The sequence below is a fragment of the Larimichthys crocea genome, chromosome VIII, assembly GCF_000972845.2.
Source record: "Larimichthys crocea isolate SSNF chromosome VIII, L_crocea_2.0, whole genome shotgun sequence".
NCBI classification, from domain to species: Eukaryota; Metazoa; Chordata; class Actinopteri; family Sciaenidae; genus Larimichthys; species Larimichthys crocea.
The window spans coordinates 22,808,851-22,835,535 of NC_040018.1; the positions used below are offsets into that span (position 1 = coordinate 22,808,851).

A 26,685-nucleotide genomic window follows, 5' to 3' on the forward strand; every position below is an offset into this window, starting at 1 on the left:
GTGTCCTGCCCTTCCACTCCTCAGGACTGAGACACAGAGGCACATTGCCTTTGACCACTGCAATCATTACCACCACTTTCTTATAATTAAGACACTCTATGAACTAAAGCTTGTTCACCTGTTGTCAGTGATGGGAATAACGGCGCTATAACACCGTTAGTAACTGTAACTAGTTACTTTTGTAGAGTAACTTGCCCAACACTGCCTGTACTCATCCTTAAGAGCCAGGAGTCTGAACGAGAGTGAACATTGAACATGTGTTCGTCACGTGGAGAGAAATAAATCATAACTAATGAATGCTAGTTCGCTGAAAGTTTGAATAATCAACTGTTGAGTAACACTTGTTTCCACCATCACCAAGTTGGCAAACAAAATTAGTTAATACAGGCTTAGGGATGTACAGAACATAAATAAAATATGAATAAATATAATCAGTGATTTTGAATATCCACAAAAATCTTTTTTTTCTTTTATGAGCCTTATGTGTGTGTACAGTTTTGTTAAGAGTAAACATGCAGGTGCAAAAATAGTGTCAGGGCACTGTTTCTCTCACCCTTGAATACCATAAATATGAAAAATGTTGGCCTTGTAACTGAAGCTTTCTCTAAGAGCATCAGCTTGTAATCGTACCAGTATGTGGAAGGTTTACTAAGCGGCTGGTATTTCTTGACGCAGATCAGGAGGTAATTTGTTGGGGATGGGTTTGCTTAGATAGGAGACTCAAACATCAACAGAGTGTCAGAATCACCTCTTCATCTGAAGGAGGGAATGGCTGAAATGGTGGATTCAGTCAATCCTCATTCCTTTCAAACCTTCAGCCCCCATCCTTTACCCTCTTCATAAAACCTGGAATGTGCTTCAAAGAATGTACACTATCTTTCCGCCATGAATAAAACATCTGTCATTCATCAGCCAGTGCAATATGTGCCGATTTAACAGAGCACAACAGCTCTGCAAAGCAATAAAATGCCAGACTATACAGTGTCCTATAGAGCTCAACCGTAACCAAGTGTCATTGGTGTCCCTTTGGTGTTTAATCTGGTTTATTTAAACAAGATAATCAATTCAAATAAAGTTAAATTGAAACGAAATAACTTGTTTTGTCTGTCCCATATCTCTGTATTTGTCCTGTGTTCTCCTTTCACAATGAAATATTGAAACCAAGAAGGAGAAATGTATACATGTATGTATATATATTTATATATATATATATATTATATATATATATGTGTGTGTGTGTGTGTGTGTGTGTGTGTTTTTGATGACGCACCCTAGTTTTGCATTAATTCAAAAGAACACAGTTAGTCCATCGACAAGAATGGAGATGAGTGTTAAAACACAAATGACTTATAAAGTGGCCCTGCACCCATTTGACGCAGGTTCTGCTTACATATCATAATGGATAAATTCACCCTGTATAAGGCTTTATGTGTATGTCTCTCAAATGTCAGAGAAAAAAGGAAAGTCTGCAAAAATGGACATTGCGTTTGAAAGTTGATTTACCCGGCAGGTCTGAGGAAAGACGCTAGTGAGTTGCAGTAAAAGCAATTTAGGCTCCAGTGTTTTTGACATTTACTAAAGGCTAAAAGGATATCTCCACCACTGACAGCATAAAGAATGGACAGTGTATGTGTGACATCACCCATAGGTTTCTGAAGACCCGTTTCGAAGCTCAAAATCTGTGGTGCTAGTCACCACCATGTTTGCAGTCCTGCCTAATCTGTAGCCGGTCCCAAGTTTCTGATTGAGGAACTACAATTTCTGGCACTTCCACATGGGCTTCACTTCACAGCCCTGGAGTTTGCCGCTTGACTGGGACAAAAATGATTTACGAAGCAGGTCTGATGAAAGATTACCATTGAAGAAGATCACTAAAGATCACGATATCTCCCAAGCATCCCAACTTGAAGTGCAATACTAAATAGCTAAACAACCCCTTTAATTGGCTACAGACTGGCCCTTTTGGGGTGTGTGCGTTTGTGCATGCATGCAATGGTGTTGTGGCGTGACTGCTGTGACTAAGTGATGTTCCCTCTGCTTGCAGAGAGTATGTATTTAATTACTTCACAATTCAGTGTCAAATCATATTTCTAAACACTTCATGATGCAGACTCGGAGTTGTAAGAGGATAAAAGATTCTCAGGCTTGGTACGTCGTCGAGGTTTAACACTAAGCTTACTTCGCCCCCTGTCGACCATGTGAGTGGTGGTTTCACCGCCTGACCGGCAGATGGCGCCGGCGGTCAGCTCAGCCGCTGTTGCGCTTCCGCCAGCACCGGATCACAGAGCCAGTCTGACCGGCACAAAACACAAACAATGGGCAAGAAGCACAAAAAGCACAAGTCCGAAAAACACGGATATGAAGGTATTTTCATCTGTAGCTTTGCTTGTTTGATGATCTGTTGTTGAACACACAGGCCGGATATCCGGTTTGACTCTTGTTAGCACGGACATAGTCCTGATTTAGCCGATTAGCTAGCGTGTTGCTAGGCTAGTTACTGGATCAGATTTGTGTTTATTTATTTATTCCCGCGGCGTTTCTGCCACAATATAACAGCATGCACGAATACAAGGTCTGCTGCGTGATATTAAAACACACGACGAGCTGTAGCTCCGCTATCCCGCCTGCTAGGTGAGCTAGCTGTTAGCTGGCTATTGTCTCTCAGCTGTTAGCCGCTGTTAGCTCGTGTTGACGCTCGTGTTGACGCTCGTGTTGACGCTCGTGTTGACATGCTGTCCGCAGAGTACACGGACAGGCCGCTGAAGCTGGTGCTCAAAGTGTCTGGAAACGAGGTGACCACGGGAAGCTCCAGCCGGGAAACGTTTTACGACGAGCAGCCGGCGGATTACGACAAGCCCAAAGACAAGAAGAAGAAAAAGAAGAAGGACAAAGAGAGGAGCTTCAACTCTCCGGAGGATGACAGAGGGAAGAAGAAGGTAAAGATCATGTCTTTTAAGATGGGATGGCCGATCAACAAACAGCTCTGTCTTAAACAGGAAGAAACTGACAATCACAAGTGGATTTTATTTGAATAAAAACACAGTTTCCTCTTTGATTTCATACCAAACATGTTGTTTATATGTTGTTTACCCAGATAGAAAAAAATCTTTTGGCTTCGCTTTGGCCTAAATCTGGCTTGCATTTTGGCAAAGTTATGGGTGGATGTCTGGGCCATTTAGGAAAGCCAAAATTCACCCAAAACAAATTGTGGACTTCCAAAATATAGCCATAAATGTCCCAGAAGAGCCCCAAATCAGCTGTTCTCGTTCGTGCCCAATCTTCTGGCATGCCATAAACATGCCTTAACTCAGCCATATATTGCTGGCATCTCCTTATCTATTATGGATAACCCCAATCATACCACAGTTGAGCCAAAAGGCTTTCTTAATGCCAAAAGAAAGCCAAAAATGCCAAATGTATGCCACAATACGGCCAAAATATTTGCTATCTGGGTAGTCACTTTTAGTCTTTCACAAATCATTTTTGTTTGTCATATTTTAGTCGACTAAAAGACTCAAAGTTTTAGTCAAAACATTTGAGTCTTTTTACTAGCTGCTAGGATTAGATTACCAATGCACTCAGATGTCAGACCAGTTGGCTTACCTTAATATTTGGGTGGCTGAGGTTGATGCACCTTTTCAGGTTGGTGGTATCTTTACCCGCAGTTTTCTTCCCGCACATATTCCCATCCATCAAAACCAGGCATTGTCACCTTTTGTCTGCTTCTAAATAATGGAAATGGAGGAAAAAACGTCCAGTCTCTTTTTCTTTCCAAGCATGATCGCGCTGTTCGTACACCGTGTTTCTCCTGCATGTTTGTTTTCAAGCCACAGGTGCGAGAGCAGCATGAGGATCTCAAACGTGTGGCCGTGACTTTGCCTACAGTAAAAGAAGTGCTGGCACAAACACGTGACAGCAGGACTGGATGCTGCTTTTTTTTTCTTATATAGGAGATGAAAACAAGGAGGACGTTTTTGTTTCTTTTTTATTTCTTGCATGACATTTTCGTATCGTTTTTATTCGTCAACAAAAACGCACATTGACACATTTTTCGTCAGTGTTTTTAGAACATTGTATCGTCTCGTCATCGTCTTGTCTTAGTCAAGGGAAAAAGGCTCGTTGGAGAACATATTTCGTCTCGTCTCGTCTGATGAAATCAACACTGATCCAATCAGCCCTCCCTGCAACTCTTTGGCAAACTGTCCCCTGGAAAACAGCAGTGAAAGCTGGTTAAGTCCTGCTGTTTTTCTTCCATGTGATGAAATATCAAGCAACACACACTGTTATAACAAACAACAGTAATGTGGTAGTGGGTTTTGTCTTTGGCTTACTTTACATAAGAAAATAACTTCGAATTTATGTGGAACAGTCGGCACAACTTCGCCGACTCTTCACCGAACTGTCCCCTGGAAAACAGACTCTGTCTGGGCAGTGAAAGCCAGCTAAGTCCTGCTGTTTATAGATGGTGATTATAAAATTTCGAGCAACCCACATTGTTCTAACAAACAACAATAATCTTGCAACTTATTTGGGATAATATCTTCGAATTTGTGTGGAAAAGTCGGCTTGACCTGGCCAGTCCTCCCTGCAACCTTTCATCTAACTGCCCACCTAGAAAACAGCATCCATCTCCAACAGTGAGAGCAATGAAAAAAAAACATAAATATCAGTGTAATGAAGTGTTTTTAAACTATCTACAATACAAAGATCAGGACTTTATTTTCAGTGTTCGGATACGCTGGGAATGGTTTTAAAATAATGGGCGCAATGAGGTCTAGAGGGTTAAAGGTGGGAGTTTAGTTAGCGTGTATTAGACTTGATGTTTGTTTTTATATTGTTAGATGACGAAGAAGAAGAAAGGTCAGGATGGAGACGGAGACGATGACAGAGAACAGAGCAGAACTCCTATCCGTTCAGAGCTGGATAAACTAGAAGGTAAGTCTGAGTTTTCCTCTTGTTACTGTTTTATGTCCGTACCTCTCCTCATATGTCTGCCTGATGTTTTGTTCTTCTCCCTCATAGAAAAGGAACAGACTCCTTTGCAGGAAGCTTTGAACCAGCTCATCAGACAGCTCCAAAGGTGCAACGTTGATCATTTATTGATATGAGATAGTGTGTTAATTTATGAGCTGCAGCAGGTCTCCTCATAGTGCTTGTGTTTACATTTTTGACCCTTAGCCCTCCTTATCCACTACAGTAAACTTACCGTCTATCTATGTGTGTTTTCTCTTCAGGAAAGATCCCAGTGCATTCTTCTCATTTCCAGTGACAGACCTCATTGCCCCTGGCTACTCGTCCATTATCAAACGGCCCATGGACTTCAGTACAATAAAGGACAAAGTAAAGAAAGAGTGCTACCAGTCACTGGATGAACTCAAGGTACATATAACACACAGGCGTATTATTGCATACGAAGTCTGCATTCACAGCGGGACAAACATATTAAAGCATATTTTAATACATCAGAATTGGCTAAATAAAAACTTTTAGTGCAGTCTGTCCACATCAGCCTGATAGTGTTGCAGTGCCACTATTTTAACTTTCATTCATTTTATGTAAATAATTTAAGATGGATCAGTTTAATGTTTTTGAGGTAGTTTGAACTCCAGTTTTTGAAGTTGATTGTGAAAAATAAAGTGTGTTAGATTAAAGGGCTCACTGATTTGCATTTGGGCAGCGGGCCGTGGACCGATACCGGTCTGTGGGTCATTTGCTACTGGACCACACAGAAAGAATGATTAAAAAATTGTTTGATTATCAGAGTCTGAGGGATGTTTTATTTTGAAAAATGACTGAAGTTAAAGGTCGGTCTGTGAAAATATTGTCTTGCATGAAACCGGCCCATGGCGTAAAAAAAGTTGGAGACTGCTGGATTATAGGGGAAAAACTGATCAGGACATCCATAAAAACGGCAACTTGTAAGACGTTGATTGTGATGGAATAATGTCAAAATAAGAGAATTTCCCACTAATGTTTGTCATGTAGACCAGGATTATGCTCTTCTATGCATTTTGATTCACTCAGCAGTGTTTGTCACCTTGTCAAGTGTTTAACGTGTCACATGTTGTCGATGCAGGTGGATTTCAGGATCATGTGTGAAAACGCCATGATTTACAACAAACCTGAGACCATTTACCACAAAGCAGCTCGGAAACTGTTACACTCTGGAATGAAGATCTTGAGCCAGGTATGAAACTGAATATTGATTTTTTTTTAAAAACTAAACACTGAAGATTGTTCACGAAGGGATTGTAGACAACCAGTATTCTCAACAAACAGCCTTTTAGTATGAAAAAGCTTATGATGTCTGCTCTCTTGTTATAATTTGAATTTGAAATATTGTTCTGGTAATACAGCAAATGTATACATGGTTATTCTGAAATGTGTCAGTTTATAGTGATGATTAGTTATACAATCAACACAAGAGCTTCATTGGAGCCCTTTGAGATTAGGACCCTTCACCGTGCACTGGATCTTTTGCTATAATGAACAGATGGGGGCAGCAGATAGCTTGAAAAACAAGCTGCACCATCATCAGCCATATTTTTCTTTTCTTCTCTATTCTGGCTGAAACCAAACACAATTTTAATCGTCTTTCCAATAGGAAAGGCTGGAGAGCTTAAAGCAGAGCATCGAGTTCATGTCCGGCCTCGACCCATCTGCCAAGCAGCCCGGGAAGTCTGAAGAAGAAGGGGTCACCAGCTTGGACCAGAACAAAGAGAGACCCACAACCACAGACACCAGCGAGCGCTCCCAGACACCCAGCACACCCAGGTCCTTTAATGTGCCGACTTTACTCGCATCATTGCTTATGTCACAGTCATACAACACTGCAGCATACCCGCTATTCAGCAAGGTGCCTAGAGACAATGTGAGGAAGTCGGATAATAAGCACGACCGTTGATTCACTACTTGAATTCCTCTGAAGCTTCATATTTGATATTTGACATTATTCTAAAGCCAGTTTAAGTTGCATGGCGTGTAGACAGTCTCAGTGATCTCTGATGTCAATCAGGAAATGACTAAAAGCTGTCCCATGAACAACAGATCATCCAGCTACAGTTTCCGCGTGTTTGCCACAAACACACAAATGCTGAAATTCTCAGTCGAGCATCAACACAGGTATGGTCGGGATGACTGATCAACAGCACGTCGGTGAAAACAGTTTCTCACTCTGTCAGTTCACAGCGTAGGCTTGTGTGAGTTTGTTTTCCTATGACAATAGAGTGAATCAGTTTTCCACTGTGAAGCTGGAGGCTCAGAATGTGAGGAATGTCTCACAACATGCTGGGTCCTGTTTTCCTTGCTGTACATCTTATTCAGTCAGCACTGTTGCCCGGTCCGATGTAACAGAACCGGACAGCTAAAGTCATGTGTTTGTTATGACTCACCGAGTCGAGAAACCTGTGCTGCTCTTTATCTTCTGTATTACAACAGAAGACACTGTATATAAAACCTTGATGCTGTTTACTGACGTCAACGTAACACTACCAGGTAGATTGTCTTAGGAGAGAAAGCGGAACATCTGCGTTTAATGAACAGAAGCACTCACTCCTCTCCCTGCAGTATTTTGCTGCAGTGGGCATGCTTTTTATTCTTGTTACAAAAAAAACAAAAACATTTCATTCATGGTCAAAGTGTCTCATCTGCCGCCTTTCAATTGTCTTTCATTTGCAGACAGGACAAGGACTCCAAGGACGAGGCGGCAAAGGCAGAGAAAGAGCTTGAGGAAATCCGCAAGGTTATCGAAGAGTCTGGAGGAAAGCTGTCCAACAGAGTGCTGCAGTGTAATGTGAGAAAGCAGGCTTAAACTCAGGATTTCTGTGTTTCAAAGTCACGACTGTCTGCTCTATCAAAAGGAAAACGTGAAAAGAAAAGTCTCTCACAAAGCTCTCATAAAAGCCCTAATAGAGAATTCTGTGTTTTCACCATGACAGTTTTTGCCTCGTCTGGGCGATGATGTTTAGAAGTTTGTCTAACGTTTTCCAGTTCAAATGTTAAACCACAGCACAGTCATGTCTCCTACTGAAAAGGTGATTTATCTTTTTATGGGTATATAAACTTTATTTTGTTGTGTAGTTGGAGTTTGCAAGGCGGAAGTCTGACGGCTCCACCACTCTGGCAATCCTCAACCCAGCAGATCCATCAGTGGGCGGTAAGTCTCTCTGGAACTATAATAAAGCTCAAACGGTTAGTGAATTAGTTGACAGAAAAAAACGAATGGCCAACTATTGTGATAAATTAATGATAAAAAGTCAAATGTTCACTGGTTTCAGCTTCGGAAAAATGAATATTTGCTGTTTTTTTCTGCTTTTAATGATTGTAAACTGATCTCTGGATTTTGGATTTGCTGCTTGGCCAAGAAAAAAAGCATTCATCATCATGGATTTTCTCACTGTTTTTCAGATGGTAAATCGAGAAAATAATTGGCAGACTAATCATGATGAAAAAAAAAAAAAAAGTAGTTGAGCTGTTAAGAGGATACGGTGTAAAGAGAACTTCTGAAAGTTGGTAAACTGTCGGTGCTTCCTGCCACAGATGTTGGTTACTGTCCTGTGAAACTGGGCATGATGTCCAATCGGCTGCAGAGCGGCGTAAACACCCTGCAGGGCTTCAGGGAGGACAAGAGGAACAGGATCACGCAAGGTACAGTGCTACTCTAACTTGATATTTTTGCAAGACCCAATACCAGACCTCTCCGTTAATGAGCCGATAACGACCTCTTCCACAGTGTCCTACATCAACTACGGGCCGTTCACCTCCTACGCGCCCACCTACGACTCCAGCTTCGCCAACATCAGCAAGGAGGATTCGGACCTGATCTACTCTTCTTACGGCGAAGAGTCCAGTCTGCAGGGCTCAGACAGGTATGCGCGGGGCTACCACAAACGCACTCAAGCTCTGTGGCATTTACACAAAACGTCCCTCGAGTCGGCATTCCCGACTGATTACTTTCCAGATGTTTCTCTTTTCAAACCGAGGGCATCCCGTCTGGAGGAGGTCAGCTCTCAGCTGTAGACTGGGCCTCATCCTGACTTCAACCCATCAACCTCTTACACTTTTGTTTTCCTCTTCTGCCTGTCTCGGATAATTATCTTAAGGACACTCATAACACACTCTGCAGTATCTTCACTAAAGATGGCTGGATGTTTTTGTGTTTGGAAATCCTCTAAACATTGATATTTAGTGATTAAAGTTGAAATACATTTGTTCCCGTGATTCATCCTAAACATAAGTATTTTTCTTTTCTTTAAAATAGAAAAATACTTCTTTTTCGAAGGTTATTGTCTGACCCGCCACCGTGTGTGTTGTCAGCTTGCTGTCTGCTCTTTATTCTACGTGTTGAATGAATGTGGCAGAAAATAGTTGTGTATTTACTTAAAATGTATTCAGTGGTTGTTGTCTGTCGCGTCCTCGAGCCTTTAAGTCTCTTCATGTGAAAAGCACGTTCTGTGTAAGAGCATTCAGGAGGTTCAGTTGTTGCTTCAGCAAATATCAAGATCAGCTTCTCCTTGTTCTCGGCCAAGAAAGTGATTCTGATTTTTATTTATTTATTTATTTTTTTTGCCTGCTGCTGCTTCAAAAACAATTTAAGTAAATGTTTGTGTTTGTCTTTGGCAGCATGTCAGAGTTCCTGGCCAAATCAGACGAGTACATGTACAAACTGGCAGACAATCTTCTGGATGCACTGACGAACGGAGACCATTCAAAAACACTGAAGGAGACAGAGCCTGTAAGCACCCACTGAGACATAAGTGATCCGAGCCGATGTTTGTTACTACTGAGTGAAACAGAACAGGATAGAAATCTGAAAGTATGGATTGACTTGGATGAGTTGTGCTTTTTTCATGCTTGTCATTCCAGCAGGTGGAGCGGGCAGCGAATACACAAGAGGACAAGAACGACGTGGAGGTGAGACTTTAGCACAAATGTGGAGATAGAAACCTGTGCTTTATGATAAACAGCTTCAGTTCCCCGTGTCTCCCAGTACAAGTGGAAACGGTTCATAACGAGAGATATCAGCGTGTGCTATGTAATGCAAAACACGAGCCGTTCAGTGCTGGATGTGATGTTCAGAAGAGGAGCTCCCGCTGTGCCGTGTTCTCGCATTACATCTCATGTGTGGATACTTTTCATTTCACTTTGTCATCGTAGATGGCCTCTGCAGATGGTTGCCGCGTCAACCAGCTGTGTCAACATAGCAGGGGCCTGGCTTTAGCTGTGATCCATCCACGCATGGAAAGAATATTTCCCCTCAAAACGCAGCGGTGCTACTTGCTCAACACTCGCTGTCGGAGAATTTGGAGAGGCCCCCGTGTTTTCTCTCGGTGCCCGCTGGCTGCGCCGGCTGAATCGCCCCTCAGAGCAGCAACGGAAACAAAAATACAGGCCCCTCCGTCAGGCACACAGCAACCCTCTGTGCTCGCTGTTTGCTGTTCTTGGCCGCTCTCCAGTTTACTCTCATCCCCTGCCCGGGTGTTGCAGCTTTTCATTAGGTTTGATTTTTATTGGAGCGAAGAAGCAGCTTGACTAAAGAGGCTTCAAAAGACTTGGATGTTCCCTAGATGCGTCAGCTGTCTTGTGCGGAATGCATTTCTTTTTTTTTTCTAATCTGACTAAACATGTCGTCGTCCCCCCCCGCTTTCTTGTAGGTAGCCGAACCCGAAGCATCCAGCTGCAACAGGCTGAACTTCCTGCGCTCTGCTGTGGGCCTGCAGATGGCTGAAGAGCTGTCTGGAGGTAAAACCTCTGACTTAATATCATCATGGATTAATCAATCAGTTCTTTTTTTTTTTTTTTTTTAACTGTTAGGGCAACTGCAGGTTATCATGTCTTGAAAAAAAAAAAAAGTATTTATTTTGGTAGTAGCAGATTGTCCCAAGACTACAAGGGAGACAGGCCACCACCGTCAGTGAATCGTTTAGCCATGTAGTAAATTGGACTAAATATGAATATAAACCCGCCACATGGATGCAAATACACGAGAACCAGATACAAATACACATGCACACATGAAATGGCTTGCAGCTCTGTCAGTTCAGAGCGAGAGAAAAAACAGAGAAACAATTCAGATTCACATTTTTAACTTTTAATAATGAACCTGCAACTAAAATAACTACCCACTCTCATGAGAACCCCAACGCAGAGAGCAGGGCACAGGTAAGTGGACCTGGTCAGCCCTGACTGCTTCATGTGTGTCTCAAAGGGGATACCTGAACAAAGAAATTCACAATTAGACTCTAGATGCTGTTGAAATTTGAGGTAATTCAAGTCGGATGCAGTCAGATTAGCCATTCACCATCCCGTTATGTATCCTCTTACATCTTTCAAACAGCCCATCAAAGTTTGTTCTCCTCCTGCTTCTGCTCTCTCAGATATGGATGTAACAGTAAGCCCGAGGGGTCCCCATCAGGGTAGAGCAAGAAAGGCTGTACTGTGTTGAATACGTGTAACCAGGCACAGGAGGGGGGGGCACCACAAGGTAACTGGAGGAACGCAGAGGAAGCATTAACTGTATGTGTGTTGTCTTTCTGACACAGAGGCCCTGCACTTCCAGCAGAAACTGGACGAGACTACAAAGCTCCTGTGTGACTTGCAGGAAGCCCAGAAGGAGCGTCTGAGCGCCAAGCAGCCACCTAACATGATTTGCTTGTTAGCCCCGTCTGTGAAGGAGATGGAGCTGGGTAAGAGCCTTTCGGTTCACGGCCCCTTTTGTTCGTTCGACTCGAGCCATCACCACCAGCTACAGATCTCTAACAACACTGCGTTTACCTGTTTACCAGCCACGTGGTTTATGTTTCAGACAGTGATCTGATTGAAATCATCAACATATATTTACAGAATATGGCAGAAATTAAATATAATGTGCATGACTATGTGTTCATTAGTGTAGTGAGAATGAGACGCTGAAGCTGCTCGTCCACTATGCTGCACGGCCATGTTTCTATAGTAGCCTAGAACGGACAAACTTAACACTAGCTCTTCATAGGGTTTTTGTGGGTGCAGGTGAGGCGGTTACTACTACACCACCAGCTTCCACTAAATCCTACACACTGATCCTTTTTAAGGGAACATTCGTTAGCATCTTGTTGAGCAATGAATGAATGAATGTGTTGATATTCCAGTGGATCCATCATATTGGGCCCGTAGATTGTTTATTTTCTCTGCCCTGATTTCAGATTTGAGGGGATATGTTTGCTCAACAGATGCTCTGCGCGTCGTCTCATTTTTATAGTTGAATTAAACAAACAAGGTGACCTTTGGACAAAGCTAGACTAGCCGTTTCCCTTTTTTCAGTTTTTATGCTGAGCTATGCTAATGGAAAGCGTCATATTAACTCTCAGCAAGAAAGCGAATAAATGTATTTCCCAAAACGTTGAACTACATAAAACAGAACTTTGAATGTAAAATGTTCTGGCTAAAGGTCCAATCATCAGCAAAAGGGAAACAGGACAAGGATTGAGTGCTGCCATCTACGACTGGCCGGTCTTTTCTTACATTGCCAATAATTCAAATATGTCTATAATTTCTCGTCTCCTTTTGACTCTGTCTGCAGCTGAGAAGGTGACTGGGAACTTGGCTGAGCTGACTGGTCAAGTGGCCCCATGTGACGTCAGCAGCGTCTACGGCATCAGGAGGGCCATGGGCATAGCTCTACCTCCAGAAGCACCCGGGCCCTTCATTGACCTCACCACAGGTAACTACAACACTGGATGTTAATAAAAAATTAAAAATTGTTATCCTCTTAAATATTTACGTTATATTAACGTTTGTCTGCTATTTGAGATGTAAAGTCCAAACTTAACCTGTCAAATTCAGTTTCAGCAAAAACTCTCTGCACTTATATTATTCTAATATTATACTTTTAAATGTTTTCAGTGCAGGAGACGGCTGAACCAATGGAGACCTTGTCCAGTTGTCAGGAAATGGTTCAAGCTGTATAATTAAATTTCACCCACCCACACAGTCGAATAACTTAAGTTTTGTACGAATGGTGCTTTTTGTGTGACATTTGTATGCATTTCATTTAATAAACTTTTTTTTATACACCGTGGCTCCTGTGAAATACTGTATGACAAAGTGCAGACTTATGAAAACATTTATTACATTCTGTAACTGTACAAAATTCAATGTCACATTTGTTCACATAAAGGCCAATATATTATTATTATTATTATCATTATTATTATTATTATGTAACCACAAGTACAGACAAGATGATGGCCACAAGACAAATCAAGTTTTCAGAGAGCGATCCTGATCAGTTCAGGCGATCATCTGAGCTAGAGCCAGAAAAACATTCACAGCAGGCAGGTGGTTAGATCACACGGACTCCCAGGTCACCAATGACGGCGTCACAGGTTTCCCATCATTGCAGCATATATGCAGACAAGCAGCAACACATACATACAGCACATGGATCTGTCCATTTCTCTCCTGGAGCAAAGATCTTGTCATATATGAAATATTAAACCGTTATTACCCTGGCCAAGCTACACAGGTGGAATCTAAAAGATGGGTTTGTTACACCTGAATCTAAAGTTAAAGGGTCATCAAAGATGTTGAGGATACAGTAGCTTAAAGATTTGCAGCATGGCCAGAAAAGTAAGACTATTTTTTGTTATGTGAATATGTCCTAAAGAAAGTTTCTCTGTGTTTAGCTTCTGTACAGTCTGTTTTTATGATATTGAAACAGCTCACACATCATGCTCATTACACAGTAATGGAGCAGTGTGCACGTCTCTTCTCAAACAGGAAAACCAGATGGGTTTCAAATTAGGATCCAAACAGAATCCATTGTTTTTTGTTTGTTTTTTTAAAGGACCAAAGAGGTCTTCAAAAATTACACAGCTGTATTTGGCATTAGTACAATATACTTTTTTTCTATCACAAACCACATCTAAGTTAAAGACAAGAAAAAAAAAAATACAAAGTGACTGACCACTGGACGTAAATGTGTTTATGAATAGAAAAAGATGGTAATTGAACGTATTGACCATCTCCCCACCATCCTGATCTGTCCTACAGGGTCCAGAGTAGAAACTGTTGATTCATTGTGACATCCACCACGCAGCAAGGCAGCGCTTCGTCTTAAGTCCTTAATATGCAGCAACATCACAGGAACACAGCCAGTCAGCACTGGCTCAACACTGGCGTGGCATACAGGAGTCTATAAACTCTTGACTTGTGTACATGTCTGTATCCAGTTCTGCGGGCTGTGGTGGCCTAGCCTCAGCTCAGCCCCATGCCCTGCTGCTTGCTCATGTCAGTACACACAAAGAAGGTTTTCAGCTCCCCTTTGCCCTTCACGTTGATGAATCCTCGACACTCGCACGAGTAGCCGAGCTTTTTCAGCACGTCGAACGTTTCCTCTGTGACCTGGAAGTCGACAAATAACACAATTGCATTTTTGTGTCCAAAGCCACATCTGGAGGCCTAAAATTCATTGTGAGAACTTTCCTGCAGCATCTAGTGTAACTTCTCTTGCTGAGAGGAGAGATACATGCCTTCATTTACAACTTCGGTAGAGCAGTGTCATTAGCAGAGGCAAAATAATGAAGTAGTTTCTCAAGTTAAATCATGAATTGCTTTGAATCCACAGACGTGTGTGATGCATGCAGCAATAAAGTGCAATTGTAGCTGAAAAGCAAATAAAATATTCATTTCATGGGGTGTTTTTATGCCTGGCTAAGAATGGATCTTATTTTTCAGAAACTGGATCTTTCTAAATCCAGCCATGATTATGTTGAGATCTGATATGTGAGAGCTTTAAGAACATTAGATCAAATCCTGCTGTTGAGCTGTGTTAAACATACCTGAATCTTTCCGAGCTCCCCGGTGCTCTCCATCCTGCTGGCTACATTAACCGTGTTGCCCCAGATGTCATACTGAGGTTTCCTCGCTCCGATCACTCCGGCTATCACTGGGCCGTGATTAATGCCTGTGGAAAAGCATTAAGTTATGATAAATGTCTATGACGTTCACATGCAGATAAAGTCAATAAAACACAAGATGAAATATAAGATTCAGTAAGTAAAATTAGAGGCTGCACACTGGCTCAGTTGGTGTTGGCAGAAACAGAAAAGGTAAAAAGTGAAACATTTTCATTCATAAATAAAATGCTGTTGGTTTGCTGACAGGGTTGAAAGAGCTTTGGGCTGCAGCTGCTCTTAAAGAGATATCTGACACTATGAAAACTACATTGAATGATTCCCTGAGGTGCTGCGAGAAGCATCTGTTTCACATTAAAATGAGCAGAGATTCTTTGGATTTGCTTACTTTACATTAGGGAAATAAAAATGATCAATTCCCTGAGAATATTTATTAGAAGAAAAAAAATAATACCATAAAATTTCGTCTTTTTTTGCACCATGTGATTTTGTGCACTTTACAGCACAAAGTCACCCAACACTAACTACTGTATTTCACTTTTTTTTGGTGGAACTGGAACATATTTTATGGAGAAAATGTTGCTTGATGTTTGGCTGTTGCTGACATGCTATATTCTGATCATAAGTAATATAATCATGACAAGTACAGCTGTCCGTATTTATGACATGTGGTAAAAATACAATACACAATGTTTCCTGAAATATTTTTAGTGATTCTGTAGCTGCAGCCTTGCTTGGTCTGGTGTGACTACTTACCTGTTACTGACATTACTGAGTCACTTCTCTGATTTTATATGTGCCAATGTGGCAAAGTTACATAGACTAAGCTTGAAGACAGGAATATCATTTAAAGGAGTGGACAACAGATGAGCTTTATTCTGTTTGAATTTAAATGAAAACGATGATGAAATTATTAAAAAAAACAACAACAACAAAAAAACACCTGGAGAGTTAGCTATCAACTGTAGAATATTTAAAAGTGTTGTGAGACTGGCAGCAGAAGAAGCACAAGAGTATGTTGTCATAGGGCAAAGAAAAAGTCACTGCCAACTGCTTATTAATAAACATAGTGGATTTTGTTCCAAAGTCACAAAATGTTTTGACGCAGCTGCTGATGAAGGACAGCATTTTGTAAAAGAGGGTTGATACCACTCAGTGCAATATTTCAGTGTTTATGCCTTGTGTTCGTTTTTATCTCCTAAGAAATGTAAATGTTTTAACCAAAACCTTGTCTGCTTAAAATCAACTGCACGGAAATGACTGTGTCAGGGCTGCAGACACAACAGACAGAGGTCATGGTTTCTCAGGCACTCAACGGTGTTTTGCCGCTTTCTCATGGCTTGAGTACTTTACATATTACTTAATGTACTTAAGTTATGAGTAGAAATTCAACATAAACTCAACATTACCCTTGACAATACAAAGCAGATGCTCTACGTCTGTGTCAAAGGTTATAAGCTTAAAAAAAAGGAGGGCTCACTCTGATAAGGTAGGTTTACCTTCTACTACAGCCCTGAGATCAACGCGACAACATAAGTGCCAGTGAAGGCAGCTGCGCTCACTGGAAGAACATTACATGAATGCTTCTCATGTACAGTGTAACCAAGGAAACCTGTTGGGTTATTGTGTCAGTTCTAATAGAGCTGGGTACAGTGCAGCGCAGCGTTCAGTCAATGAAAGGTTTATGCTGAAACTGCCGAGCAGCTGAGCACACTCACCCACACGCAGCCTGAAGCTGTTGAAGGAATGTCTGTTGATGCCATCCAACTTGCCGATCAGAGCGATGGCAAACTCCACCATGATCCCTATCTGGGCCTGCTGCCTGTCTTTGTCCTGAAAGAACATATCATTCAACAACGTGATTATGACTGCTTCAAGCTTTATGGCTTTTATGAAGGGGCAGAACATACACTGATGGCTTGCTAAGAAACAGTCAACAAAGCTGAAGTGATCCAAGTCTGAAGCAATAGCTACTCTACCTGATTGTTCTCCTGACCGAGCATCCCACTGAGCCCTGCAGCCGCCATGTAAGTGCTGCCAATTGTCTTGATCTTCTCCACACCGCTGAACTTTGGCTTGGACAGCAGCTGTTAGGTTAGAGGAAAACAAAATAAGAGTGACTTGTGGAAACTTCATCATCCCGCCTTTCATCATTTACAGTATTTATTCCTGACTGTACTGTTTCAGCCCAATCTCCACATGGTTGGACCCGGAATTGAGTGCATGAACGGATTTACCGATAACAGATTGGGGCTTTAAAGACGCGTCTGTCATGTATCATCAGAAGCGCTTGGCAATGAAATTAGGGATGAGGATGAAAGGGAGTTTTTATCTTGTCCTTCTTTGCCTTACTGACCTCGTCAAAGTCAGCAATGATCTCGTTCAGGAGCCTCAGACATTCCAGGCCCTCCTTGTTGATATCACACTCGGTGTAAAATTCTTTGAAATCCGGCACCGAGGCGAACATCACACACACACAGTCATAGGACTTGTAGTAGAGGTCCTGTCAGGAAAAAAGACAAAGATATGAAGTTATTGGTTTATCCAGGAAAAGACAGAGATGAACTACTCACAGTTTTTAGTTTTGTTGTTAAGAAAATAACTGTTTAGAAATGCTACCTATCTCAGTGAAGATACATGTTTTACTAGAAATTATATTGCACCCACTGACTGTATTATAAATTATGTATTATATTATACTATTATATTATACGAGTGACCATTTGTTTTAAAGCTGACCTGAGTTAATGTGCATGACCTGAATACATTAGTGAAACTTTTGCCTCATCAACACATTTTGAAAATGCACGAACATCACAGGAGACACTGTATTTCTATCCTGAGAACTGTGAAATCATTAAAAAGTGCAGAGAATAGCTCCCCTTTTACAAAATATACAAAATGTAAACTGACTTTCATCTATCGCTTATTAATGAAAACAGACAGAACAGAAAACAGAGTGAAGCGTCACCTCGTTCTTTTTGTTTTCCCCGACAAACAGCCCTGCTACGTGGGCCGGCAGCACGTTCTCCAGCAGCAGGCGGTTCAGGTTCTCCCTAGTCTCGATCTCGTCCTGCTCTGTGCGGTTTTTGTACTTAAGCAGGAAGTCCTGACGGAAGCAGGCCTCGTTCTATCAGACACAAACATAGTGAGGTTAGAGCAGACAATGAGGGAAACCATGGCGAGTGAAAACAGGTGAAGATTGTCATTACCTGCTGTGCAATGATGAGCATGGTGACCAGGAACAGGGTGATATATATGCAGCTCATCACCTGAGGGTGTTTCACCAGCCCTAGAAATTCCAGGTTGGATTCATCTTCTCTGTTGTAGAATGAACCAGAACCATCAAGGATGGGCGTCACCTCCATTTACATATTTCATACATGATTATTCTGTGTAAGCTGAAATGAATACATCTAATGTATTTTTATGTCCCACCTGCTGCAGTTCCAGGGGTTAGAGAGGTTAGAGCAGAGGTTTCCGTAGACCACGAAGAGTACCCTCTTGGTGCTGAGGATGATGATGTAATATGATGCAGAGGCCACGGTGAGGAAGAGCACTTTGAGTTCAAAGCTCACCCGTAGGAAGACTCCACATGCAATGAGCGACAGGATACAGCAGTAGACGGAGTACTGAGGGAGATAAAGGCGAGGGATGGAATTATTTATTTATTTATTTAAGCAACCAAATGTTTTGCATTTATTACCAATATACAAACACTTAAAAAGTTTTATAACACACTATTATGTAGTTACACACAAAGATAAGTACATTGTTAAGTGTTTATTAATGTTTTTGTCAAGAAAACTCAGGTCACAATGATGCACAAATCCCTCCAGGCATCATGTCTTCTCTGGTACTCATACCTGAACTATTTAAACCAGTCTGATTTAAAAAAAAAAAAAAAAAACCCCATTAAACAATATTTCTTTCTACCCTATGGTAAAAAAATCCATCACTCACAGGCAGGTAGTAGAGATCTCCTAATTCTTGTTCAAGGGAATTATTATCAAGGGAATTATTTGTAGAAAGGTGGTCAGCATCACCGGAACAATCAGTCACACCTGTCTGGACGAAGCACTGCAGGGTGATAAAGAATTTGAATTTAAAAATTTGACTGACAAGCAACCACTGGACAGCATGCTTTGGAGTTCGGCAAATAGCATAGTATACTGTATAAAGAGCCCTCTCTTAGCTCTCACCAGGTTGAAAACGGCCAAGACAACGATGACCGCAGTGGTGATGGTGGCCAGAGCGAGGCGCACACATGGCCGCTTTACCACTGCCTCTGAAACGACTGGCAGCCACTGGCAGCTCGACAGCTTCTCTGGAAACAGGCGCTGCAGAGAATTAAAGAGAAGTGAGGATGGAATCAAACAGGTATGACGAGCACAGTCATCCATCTCCAGACATCATGGGTGAGTGACTCATCGCTGGCTATTTCCAGTGAGTGGCTTCTGTCTGAGAGGAGAAAACACTGCCAGAATGTCAGGAGTCATCCACCAGGTCAGCAGGTTAGCTATAGAAAGCTACAACACAGTGAAGGCATGTTTCCACACTGGCTAATTCTGACACAGTGAAAAACATATGTACACACCACACACGTCCGCTTTCACCCTCACCAAGAGCACTGCACAAAGACCTTAACCAAATTTGCTTAAATTATGAAATATTAAAACAATTTGAAAGTATTTTGTGTTTGCAATAAATCAAGTGGTTTATTGAAGTGGTCAAATACAAGAACATTTTTCTGATTAATATTTCAGTGTTTTTCTTCCAAACAAAGAAAGAAAGACAGAAATGGTTGTGCATTCCTTGACCTCAAAAGCAATTGTTAATTGCCACAATAATCTTAATGCAAGCTCAGTAGCACACAATTTCTTATTTGGTTTTTAATTTAGAAATTCTCATCTGTGTGTTGCTTGTTGTAAATACAGCCCAAATATGGGTAATATGGGGAATAAGCTTGCAGCAGGTTGACAGATGGTGAGTAAAATGAATGTTTTTCCTCGAAGGCTTGCTGTATTTTTTGGCATGTCTCGTGTAGCCGTCACACATTTAATTTTGACTTCATATATACAAGGAAATTAAATTCTGGGAACACATATGAGTCATTCACATGTAATGCGAGTCAGGGTCAGGCAAGCATTATATAATGTTGCTTGACAAATGACAACGCTTTTACACTGACCTGCACCCATTGAGGGTTGAGAGGTTGCTGTAAGAAATGATTTCCTATGCATGCAAGACTTTGGCACTTTCTACAAACCTAATTGAACCTCAATCACCAATATAAAAATGGTATTGTAAACCTTAACACACTGACCTGTAAGTGACCTGCGTAACAGATGGCCAGAGTCAGTAGCAGTACACAGGCCAATACTCCAAATGACATGCCCAACATCTGTTGACTGAAGGAGATACAATCAGATAAAAGAGACAAATATCATCTTCATTGTGTTTCTTCTCCCCATGTTGAAAATCTGGTCATACTCACTCCTTTGTGACAAACATCTGGACCACAAAGATGGAGAGGAAGATGAAGGTGGCACAGCCAACATAATGTTTGAACATCGGCAAATCCAGGGAACGGTACTTAGAGGAGGAAAAACAGAACACACCTTAACCTCTTGATGCTTGAATGGAAAGGTATGATGATGTGGGATTATAAATGCTTTCAATGATCTATTTGTAGCTTTGTGTCCAACTAACCTGTTTTTCCAAATCTTTTTTTGGAAACCACAGAGCTAAACTGCTACTCTCTTCAGACTTTGACCACTGCCTGAGAGAGAGAGAGAATGGAAGGAGAAAGAAAGCAGAGATGAAGGATAGGAAGAAAAGATAATTGCTTTGAATTTTACACTTCAAGTGTCACAAGTTTAACATCTGCATTACAAGATATATATTACATTTAAGAGAAAGAAAAAGTAATTTGAAAAGAGCTTTCAGTTGAGGTGAATAATCTGGGAAAAATAAATGGAGCATTATCGTGATATCATAGTTACAATATTTACTAAAGTATCTGCAAAGATATTGTACCATGATAAATAGTCTACAGCCATACTAGCAGCTGTGTGAGGCTATATTTAGATACAGTGTGAGCTAAATGCAAATGTGAGCGCACTACAATGATCACAATGACAATGCTAACATACTGATGTTAAGCAGGCATGTTTACCATGTAATTTTAGTATGTTAGTGCGCTAACATTTGCTAATTGTGACTAAACACAAAGTACAGCTGAGGCTGATGGAAATGTGATTCATAAACCAAATGATTGGGCGATTTTGAATTTTGATCTGGAAAAGTCAGGGGATCATCAAAGTTATTATAATTTATAACAAATGCAAGGAGGGGGGGAAGTCAGGGAATCACAGTATCAGATCAGTAGAATCTATCCTCTGGGGAACATGAATGTCTGTACACTGTTTTAATTCATTTCATAGTTGCTGAGCTATTTTAGTGGTAGACAGACGTAGCAAACAGCCAGCAAACCCAGACTACCATCCTCTGATCCATACTGTTAGCATGGCTAAAAACTTTACTAAAAATAATTTTAAAAATTGTTCAAAGTTGATATTATTCACTTCAAGAACTTAAGCCAAAATCGAGGATTTTGTCACATTGGTATGCCTAAATTTTGCAAAACATCAGCGATGTCACAGCAGGAGTTTCCCAATATCTATCGAATACCTGGAAAACAGTGTAGCGTAGTATATATTTAACATTTATTCATATCTTTAATGCAATTAAAGTTACATTATCTTAAGAAATATGCTATACACTCAAAATGTGATGATTTGTAAAGATAAACCTACTTGCTGCTGAGCTCATCTATGGTTGTAGTCATCTCATTGTGCAGCTCCTCATTAAACTTAATCTGGGATTTGTTCCTGCACCGGAAAACGCAGAGACAATTAGAAGGAGGCAAATGAACAGACACTCAAACACAACACAAGTGGACTGGAACAGATCCTGGAAAACCAGATCAGGTCATGCAGGTCCAGTTTAGCTGTGCTTGGGGGCAACGTAGTTAATGCCATTCTGAGCATTAGTGAGCAAAGAGTAAAGATGTACGTAGAAGGATTGTGCTGGATGCAGAATGCTGTGTGTTAGATGATCTCTGTGGGAATCAGTGGGAGTGTTTCTGCCGTGCTTCTGCTAGGAAACCCCCTACTCTATCAGGAAGGAAACACCGAGGCACAGACCCAGATACACACAAGCCCCAGTCAGTGATCAGCGTTAATAGAGCAGGTCAGTGTACTAAAAAAGGTTACAGGGTGTCTGGTGGTTTTTGCTGTCTTAGTTACCCTGCTAAAAAAGAGGTAGCAGTGAGAAACGGTGAGAAGAGAACAGTATTACACCACTGCTCAGGTTAGTGTTGGGACAGCAAAGCAATAGTTCTCACCCTGTGGGACAGGACATCACATAAACATGTTTGTTCTATTACAAATTCATAATGTATATGTAATGTGTTATCTCTAAAGATTGTGATAAATGAGTCATTTAGCCTTTCCTCTACTCCCCCAAAATGAATCAACTCAACAATATTTAATTATTTCGGAAACTGCATGATTGCTGGGTACTGATGAGCAAAGCATTATTTACAGTATGTGAAAGCTCACTTAAAACAAGTGGCTCTGAGGTAAGCGTCCATTTGTTTTAGTTTTTTAAGGGTCACAAGCCAAAAGGGTTGAGAACTACTGCACTGTGGGAATGAGGACCTTATGGGCCACAAAGGCCCCACTCACTTAGAACTGCTGAACGGAGGGGTAGGCAAGGAGAGTGGTTCTTCTACAGATTCATCAAAGCTGTCAGGGCCCAATAATAAGACACAAACACAAATCCGTCATAACAGAGCCCCGAAAAACAAACAAACAGGGGGACACTGATGAAGTAAATAGTAGTAGCACATTCACAACAGTTACTTTTAACCACAGAAAGAACATGTTGCTACTACGTAATGCTTGAGTGGGTGAGCCTCATTTCACTATCACTCCAGCCTTGGACACTGTTCACACAGTGGACTGTGCATACATGAATGAAATTAACAATTTCTCTCACGCGGTGGAATGCTTGTGCTTTTAGGCGCACACTTATCTCTTCTAATCACATTACCGGCCCACAGTTTGTGTAGGTGAGTGCTGCACACTAATCAGCAGCTACACTTTAAATATTTGTCCTTAGGCTTACTGCTTCTGCCAGACAGGAAAAGAGAATTAACCATTATAAGCTACAACCACAATCAGTTTGTCTGTACATTAATTGAGGCTAAAGGAAGCGCTCGTCCTAAAGATCAGTGCTCTCACCGCTCTACAAAAAACGGCCGCCAATGTAGCACAGCTGTACTGTGCAGACCCTCAGTGATGGCGTTTTGTTGGCGAATGTTTTTGCAGGTTGGAACTAACTCCTCTAACATTCCTCCCACTTTGTGAACATGTACAGACTTCTTGTCCGATAAACATTTGATTTTCAGTGACACATTATACTAGAAGCATCATTTCCATGTGAAGTCATTTGTTGATATATAATGCTGATTACAATAAGTCATGCAATGATCCAGTTTTATCCATGTGAATACTGTTTGAGGGGGAGGCAGCACATCTTAAATTTCATAAATATGGATGTGTCAACTAGCCACCGCTAAGAATATTCAACACGGCTTTAAGATGTAACAGTAAGTTTCTCATTTCCCTCTCTGCTAACCTGCTTCTACACACAGCATCTAAGATATGATTCATTACATACACCTTCATATCATCTGTAAGACACTGAACATCCTGCCTGCTCACCGCTCATCACTTTAGATAAGATCACCAACTGGATATTAAACATTTAAAATATGGACATGCACATAGAAACTCAAAAGGGAAAATCTCAGGTGTAACAAGTTTACCATCACAATCATTCCATCAAACTGTCTAAGCTCCCATGAAAAGAATTATTCATACACATTTGATAATCTCTGTCCATATAGCAGAACATTGGCAGTAATGTAATAACTGCCATTATAAGATACTGTTTATGAAATGTGATGAAGTCAGCTGTATGAATGAATGTAAAAGTCCTGGCATGGAAAGTTGATGGGAAACACTCTGTCCTCATGCAGGCTACTGTTACACTGCCCCACTTCCAGGGCGAATGTACAGTATGTGTACAGTTTAACCCTCTGGGGTCTGAGCAATGGTCCTATCAATTTGGACCACAGAGGGTTAGCATACAATAAAAATAATACCAGTCACTAAATGAGGACTAAACATTTCAATTCACTTTGTAGCCACTCAAGCAGCTTCGAATTGTTCTTACCTGTCAGTTATATTGGAGCTGGGAGTTGGTCGTAGAGGGATATCCTGGAAAAGACAACATTCACACAGTAAGAATGCGTGATAATGGGAGTCTTGCAGGCCAAATCCACTGAAACTCTATTTATCCAACCTTTTAATTTGAGAAATACTTGAATCCCTCACAAGAAAATTATTATCTTAAGTCATTGTGTGTAGTCTTCTTGCCTTTGAGATAATTCTCAAACACTATGCATTTATTCATCCGAACATTAGAGAACCATAACATCAGTTAAAAACAACAAAATTAAAGTTAAATAAATAAATAAATGAAGCAAAACATTTCAATATTTTTCCATTGCAGCAGTCTTTTAACCAGGACACAGTAAAAGGAGCTCTATCCCTAGTTTATTTCTTATTTCAAAAATAATTAACACAGCCAATTTATACCTTAGTATCTGTATGCTATGCTTTAACTTTGGCTCCAGCAGAGGAGTAGTTGTTGCCTATATATACTAACAACAACAACAGACATGCTTACCTTGAAGCGTGACATGCCGTTGACAATGGTGTCTGCTGTGAAGCCCTCTCGGCTCTGAAGGTGTGCAAAAGGTTTGACGGCCCCCCAAGACTCCAGGTAACGGGTCATACGCACAGATGCCCGCATCTTCAGACCATCGTTCACCCGAGGTTTAGGAGCGTTACGGGTGTTTGATGACGGATCCTTAGACTTAAGACATACACGCAATTATTATTACATTTCCGGTACACTGTGGCATTTAGCTTTTTTATCATTTTAAAATGATAAAACAGTAAATCAAACCATAAGTAACATATAGCATTTGGACTATAACACAAAAGGACCCTGTATTGTCTGTACTGAAAACATGTCATTACAAGTTTAAAATGATTTACATAATTAAAATCATTATATCTGTCTATTTATATATATTTGTAAGGGCAGGTGTTTTCAAATACTGCATACCTCTCACACTTTCTGCACAATGAGCATTTTCAAATACGATGAACACAGAACTCACCCGTGGATCGATGACCAGGTACGTTTGGACATTGACCTCTTTTAGGTAGGGGTCTCTGAGGTGGCCGTTGCCCTCTTCAACTTCGTAAGCCTTGTTCAGGTGCTTTAGCGTCGCCTCTGTGATGTGGACACGCCTAACAGTGTTGAAAAGAGCAGGAGAAACAATTAAATACTTGACTTATGTAAGATGTTTATTTCGTTTACTTCATGGCATTTGGAATTAATTTGTTAATTTATGACAAATAAAAGTGGTAGATGTTAAATCATAAATTTCAATGACAATTTCACCAATGTGGCTAAAAGCCTTTGTTATCAAGGTTATTGGCTGACTGTAATTAATGATTAACATTATGAACGTTACAATATTTCAGGTAACCTAATTAGCTGATGTTGATGGCTGGCAATTGATTTCTTGATTTATGCTTTAAGTGAACTAATTATGACGTAAAATGTATTGTCATCCACTACGTAGTAACAAATGTGTGTTGTTTTAATGTTCCATGGTAACAGTGATGTTGCATAAACCCCAGGCAGCCTCAGCTTGTGTAATATGACAATATGATATAAAAAATGTTGATGTAAATGTTATGAAAAAAAGTAGATACAAGAGATGCAAAAGTTGCGTCACTTACCCTGGAAGGCCTCCTGACTCCATGTGATTGGCCAGTGTAACATCATGTGACCACACATCAAACTGCCACTTGCGAAGGCCAATCACACCACAGAGCACATTGCCAGAGTGCACGCCAACTCTCATGTTTATTTCCACACCTGTGGCCTCCCGTACCTGCCTGGAGGAGTTTCACAGCAATACTTAAGCTCATTGTTGTTGAAGGATGTTTCTATAGGCAGAAAACAGTCTGAGGACGACATTACAGTAAAGTCTACTGTCCTTTTTATATGTGTGAAATTTCAACAAAACAAATATTTTCTTGATTTTAGATTTGAGTTAACACAGTAACAGTACAGTAAGAACCATCACCCACTAGAGCAGAGTCAACACTCCTACTGCTGTAATACATTATTTAAAATGACATGTCATTTTCAAAATGTGTGGTTCTAGGCATTATTGTTTCTTTAACACAAACTGTGCCTCGCTAAACTAGAAACACGACTGAGAATGACTCACCATGCAGTCCACCATTACAGATACAGCACACTAGGTTCCAGGAATAGTTTTCAACACATTTTATTTACGTAATTCATCTCAAAACTAAGTGTGCTTATCGTGTTTCTTTGAAGAGTTGCGTCAGCTGTTTTTACATAGACATCATGCAACAGTGCTGCAAACCATGCCCTCCAGGTGAAACGGATCATCACAGGAAGCTTTGCACAAACTCACTTGATGGCTTCACACATGTCCAGGCCCATTTTGACGCAGTTCTTGGCATGTTTAGGCAGAGAGACCGGCAGCCCTGACACACAATAGTAGCAATCTCCGAGGATCTTGATTCTCATGCATTCGTTTTCCTGT

The 26,685-nt window shown here is 40.9% G+C and overlaps 2 protein-coding genes across 4 annotated transcripts in view; one reads left to right on the forward strand and one right to left on the reverse strand.

The window, feature by feature from the left end:
* Positions 1-2,220: 2,220 nt before the first annotated feature.
* On the forward strand, positions 2,221-13,049 carry brd7 (bromodomain containing 7). Its single transcript, XM_010757321.3, has 17 exons — positions 2,221-2,364; positions 2,743-2,936; positions 4,842-4,935; positions 5,023-5,080; positions 5,235-5,379; positions 6,077-6,187; positions 6,605-6,774; positions 7,678-7,792; positions 8,080-8,155; positions 8,539-8,646; positions 8,732-8,867; positions 9,622-9,733; positions 9,865-9,912; positions 10,653-10,740; positions 11,541-11,684; positions 12,557-12,697; positions 12,880-13,049. The coding sequence occupies exons 1-17, from the start codon at positions 2,316-2,318 to the stop codon at positions 12,942-12,944; spliced, it is 1,854 nt and encodes a 617-aa protein (XP_010755623.2). The 5' UTR covers positions 2,221-2,315; the 3' UTR covers positions 12,945-13,049.
* Positions 13,050-13,085: 36 nt separating this feature from the next.
* Positions 13,086-26,685, reverse strand: part of adcy7 (adenylate cyclase 7) — a 53,284-nt gene continuing 39,684 nt past the window's right edge. For 2 of the 3 annotated variants that reach the window (XM_010757303.3, XM_019274315.2), the window contains 20 exons: positions 26,554-26,681; positions 25,844-26,002; positions 25,213-25,345; positions 24,714-24,902; positions 24,198-24,241; positions 22,643-22,702; positions 21,710-21,784; positions 20,604-20,673; positions 20,389-20,486; positions 20,218-20,302; positions 19,094-19,231; positions 18,855-18,971; positions 18,330-18,523; positions 18,104-18,212; positions 17,863-18,021; positions 17,248-17,394; positions 16,871-16,978; positions 16,610-16,724; positions 14,817-14,941; positions 13,086-14,379 (listed from right to left, as the gene is read on the reverse strand). In XM_010757303.3, coding sequence (XP_010755605.2) covers positions 14,233-14,379; positions 14,817-14,941; positions 16,610-16,724; positions 16,871-16,978; positions 17,248-17,394; positions 17,863-18,021; positions 18,104-18,212; positions 18,330-18,523; positions 18,855-18,971; positions 19,094-19,231; positions 20,218-20,302; positions 20,389-20,486; positions 20,604-20,673; positions 21,710-21,784; positions 22,643-22,702; positions 24,198-24,241; positions 24,714-24,902; positions 25,213-25,345; positions 25,844-26,002; positions 26,554-26,681 — 2,400 coding nt within the window. In that variant the 3' untranslated portion in view covers positions 13,086-14,232. The remainder of the gene's footprint in view (positions 14,380-14,816; positions 14,942-16,609; positions 16,725-16,870; positions 16,979-17,247; positions 17,395-17,862; positions 18,022-18,103; positions 18,213-18,329; positions 18,524-18,854; positions 18,972-19,093; positions 19,232-20,217; positions 20,303-20,388; positions 20,487-20,603; positions 20,674-21,709; positions 21,785-22,642; positions 22,703-24,197; positions 24,242-24,713; positions 24,903-25,212; positions 25,346-25,843; positions 26,003-26,553; positions 26,682-26,685) is intronic. The other variant, XM_010757311.3, reaches the window with a different exon arrangement.